The sequence below is a fragment of the Eurosta solidaginis genome, chromosome 3 (assembly GCF_040869045.1).
Source record: "Eurosta solidaginis isolate ZX-2024a chromosome 3, ASM4086904v1, whole genome shotgun sequence".
In the NCBI taxonomy this organism is placed as follows: Eukaryota; Metazoa; Arthropoda; class Insecta; order Diptera; family Tephritidae; genus Eurosta; species Eurosta solidaginis.
In genome coordinates, this window is record NC_090321.1 from 31564265 (window position 1) to 31567822 (window position 3558).

General features: G+C 41.5%; 1 protein-coding gene across 1 annotated transcript; it reads right to left on the bottom strand.

Moving 5' to 3' along the window:
• Positions 1-1990: 1990 nt before the first annotated feature.
• LOC137245873 (trypsin theta-like) lies at positions 1991-2790 on the bottom strand. Its single transcript, XM_067777076.1, has one exon. It carries the CDS (start codon positions 2788-2790, stop codon positions 2062-2064), a length of 729 nt encoding a protein of 242 aa, XP_067633177.1. The 3' UTR covers positions 1991-2061.
• Positions 2791-3558: the final 768 nt, after the last annotated feature.

Genomic DNA, 3558 nt, shown 5'->3' on the forward strand with positions numbered 1-3558 from the left:
AGAGTATAAAAGCAGAGAAGGCTGAGGCATGACGAAGCAGTTTGATTTAAACACGAAATTAGTTGTGAAGGAAGTGCTATTGTGAAGTACTTTCAAAGTAGTCCAATAAAACCATTTTGCATTATTGAATATTGGAGTTAATTATTCAACAGTTTAGCGATTCGAACATTAGCAGAAGGTTTGGAATAAGCGGAATTACCCTAAATTCGTTACAATATGTAACTGAGAAACAAAGCAGTTCAGACAACACTGGATTGAATGATTTATTTTCCCAGCTATGAGAGTATCAGCCAAACTCATTGATAAGAGAGGATCTACGAACTTGAATCTGTCACTTTTGTGTGCTGGAAGATGAAACGCCGCATCACATTTTCTACGAATGTGTTGCTCTGGCACCATCACTCGTGAATCTTAATTTCTTCGTTATATGGAGCGAAAAGCCTGAAGAGGTACTGAAGTACATTAAAAGCCTTCCCATACTGCTATAGGCTGAAAGTTAAAGCACAATAGATCTAAATAAATAGTAGGGTAGCATCCCATTGTTTTCGATTTATTGAAGTTCGACCCATATATGCCAGCTCCGGTTTTTCCATCACCAAATTTTGATTCATCTGTGAACCAGACCTCTGATTCAGGGCCGGTATATGGATGCCCTGCTTCCTAAAGAATTGTGTCACAATAATAATAATAATGTTATAAAATATTGTGAACGTCATGCTGAACATATACCCAGTAGATATTGCGGGAAAGGTGGCCACGGCAAGGTCGTTGGTCAGGCTTCTTGATATGGGCTATGGGCTTTCTGACTTCGGACACTCTAGCCTTCTTACCAGTTTCGACTTTATCCCGGACAGAACGGACTATTGTATGCCGATAACTGCTCCCTATATAACCTTCACCCCAGTCATTCCACCGAGAGAGGAGTGGGGAAGAGGAATTATCTGGGGCATGGGACCGGTTAACTTGTTCACGGATGGGTCGAAGTTGCCGGAAAGGTTGGGGGGGGGGGGGGGGGTGCTTTTGTCAGGAGCTAAATGTAAGCCGCAAGTTTAAGTTGACTCATCATTGCAGTGTATTCCAAGCGGAAGTTGCTGCGATTAAGGTAGCGGTGGATGAAATGGTATCCAGTGCTACTACGGTTAGGGAATTTAACATCTACTCTGATAGCCAAGCGGCTATCAAGGCCTTGAGCTCAACTACAGTGCGATCGAGGGTGGTCTGGGAGTGCCTGACTTCGCTTGCGTTTGCATCGAATTATTTTACAATTAAGATTATATGTGTCCCGGGCCATAGTGATATCCCGGAAGCGGATCTCTTAGCCCGCGTCGGTACAACTAAACTGGATGAAGATGGCTGTAGGGATTTCGGGATTCCGCTGGCCACCTGTGGATTGCTCCTCCACAACTGGGCCTCGAGTTAGCTCAGAAAACGTTCGGCCGACACCATGTCTTTCAGGGTAGCAAGATCTTTCTGGCCGAAAGTGGATGGCAGGAGGTCTGCTGAAATAATTGGGTTCACTAAGGCTCACCTATCAATGGTCATTGGGGTTTTGATAGGGCACTGTCCCGTGGGTATCAATACGGTACGTCTCAATATACTGGAAACTCCATCCTGCTGCAGCTGTATGGAGTATGATGAGGTGGAATCACCAAATCACTTCATGCTTGATTGCCCAGCTTTTGCCAGAACTAGGCGAAAGTACTTCTGTCGCGACTCACTTGGATCTCCCGAAGATTTATCTAAAGTTGAGATCGGTATCATTCGGAGCTTTATCGTTGATACACAACGATTCTCTTAGTAGCTAGATCTAAGTCACCGTTATTTTTGGTGTATGTGGTATCACAACGGACCTTCGTGTTGTCCAAGTGAGCTATCCTTATCACGGCAGCTACCACCTAACCTAACCTAAGTTAACCAAACGAAAATTCTGAACGGAGCAATTTAAAAGCAGTCAGAGAATTTCCTCAGAAATAAGTTAATGGATATGAAATTAAATTTTTTATTAAAAACACAACTAAAATTTCAAAGAATATTCACAAGTTTAATACAATAATAACAAATTTACAAGGTATTTGAAGCGCTTGCAATCCAAGATTTCACTGCTGCGATATTCGTATAGATGGCTGGATTACCTTTATTGCTACAAGCATAACCCCATGAAACCAATCCAACCAATTGATTATTGGACACCAATGGACTACCAGATTCACCACCACATGCTTCGCTGGATTCGGCAAGGCCACACACATGTGAATCGAATAAATCATCTTCATTGTATCTAAATGGTCCCGATGCACAATCACTGCTACTTATAATATCCACGGGAACTTCGACCAAGTCTTCGTTTGTGTTCCAACCGATGACCACACCACTAGTACCAGTTACAGGTTTTGAGCTTGCCACTTCAATAATACCAACCGTAGAAGATGCCTTAATTGGCTTTGCTAATTTGAATAGACCAACATCATATTCATTGGTAACAAAATCACATGATCTGTCAAATGTATAAGCTGCAATCGGGATCTCTTGGCCATCACTGGCATATTTGTTGGAACCCACACGTGCATACAATTCAGAGACAACGTTATTAGCTACGCAACTGGCAGAGGTAATGACGATATCTGGGCTAATTAAAGCACCCCCACAAATGTGTATGCCACTTGAATATTGTATAGAGACGTAGTAAGGATGTGTGGTAATTGAAGTGGCTATACCACCTTGAATACCGTCTGCGTAAGTGGACGCAGTTGCGCTCAATAATGTTAGAACACAAAGCAATTTAGAAGCCATTTTATTAGGAATGAACTTCCTTACTTTCCGGTTCGGGTTTATATATGCAACGTGCATCGATTCAAACATACATGCGCAGTACTTTAGAGCGTATCATGAAAACAAAGTACAAAATGTGAAGATTTCAAAATTAAAAAAATAATAAACAAGTAAGGAAGCCTAAGTTAGGGTGTAACCGTGTGTGTTTGTATGACATGGGTGTCAAATGGAAGGTGTTAGTGAGCATTTTAAAAGGAAGTGGGCCTAGGGTCTATAGGTGGACGCCTTTTCGAGATATCGCCATAAAGGTGGACTAGGGGTGACTCTAGAATGTGTTTGTACGATATGGGTATTAAATGAAAGGTTTTAATGAGTATTTTGAAAGGGAGTGATCCTTAGTTCCATAGGTGGACGCCGTTTCGAGACATCGCCATAAAGGTGGACCAGGGGTGACCCTAGAATGTGTTTGAACGATATGTGTATCAAATTAAAGGTATTAATGAGGGTTTTAAAAGGGACTGGCCCTTAGTTGTATATGTGAAGGCGTTTTCAAGATATCGACCAAAATGTGTACCAGGGTGACCCAGAACATCATCTGTCGGGTACCGCTAATTTATTTATATATGTAATACCACGAACAGTATTCCTGCCAAGATTCCAAGGGCTTTTGATTACGCCCTGCAGAAATTTTTCATTTTTTCTACTTAATATGGTAGGTGTCACACCCATTTTACAAAGTTTTTTCTAAAGTTATTTTATGCGTCAATAAACCAATCAAATTACAATCTT

Coding starts and splice junctions, on each gene's coding strand:
- LOC137245873 (XM_067777076.1), bottom strand. CDS start 2,790: ATGGCTTCTAAATTGCTTTGTGTTCTAACATTATTGAGCGCAACTGCG.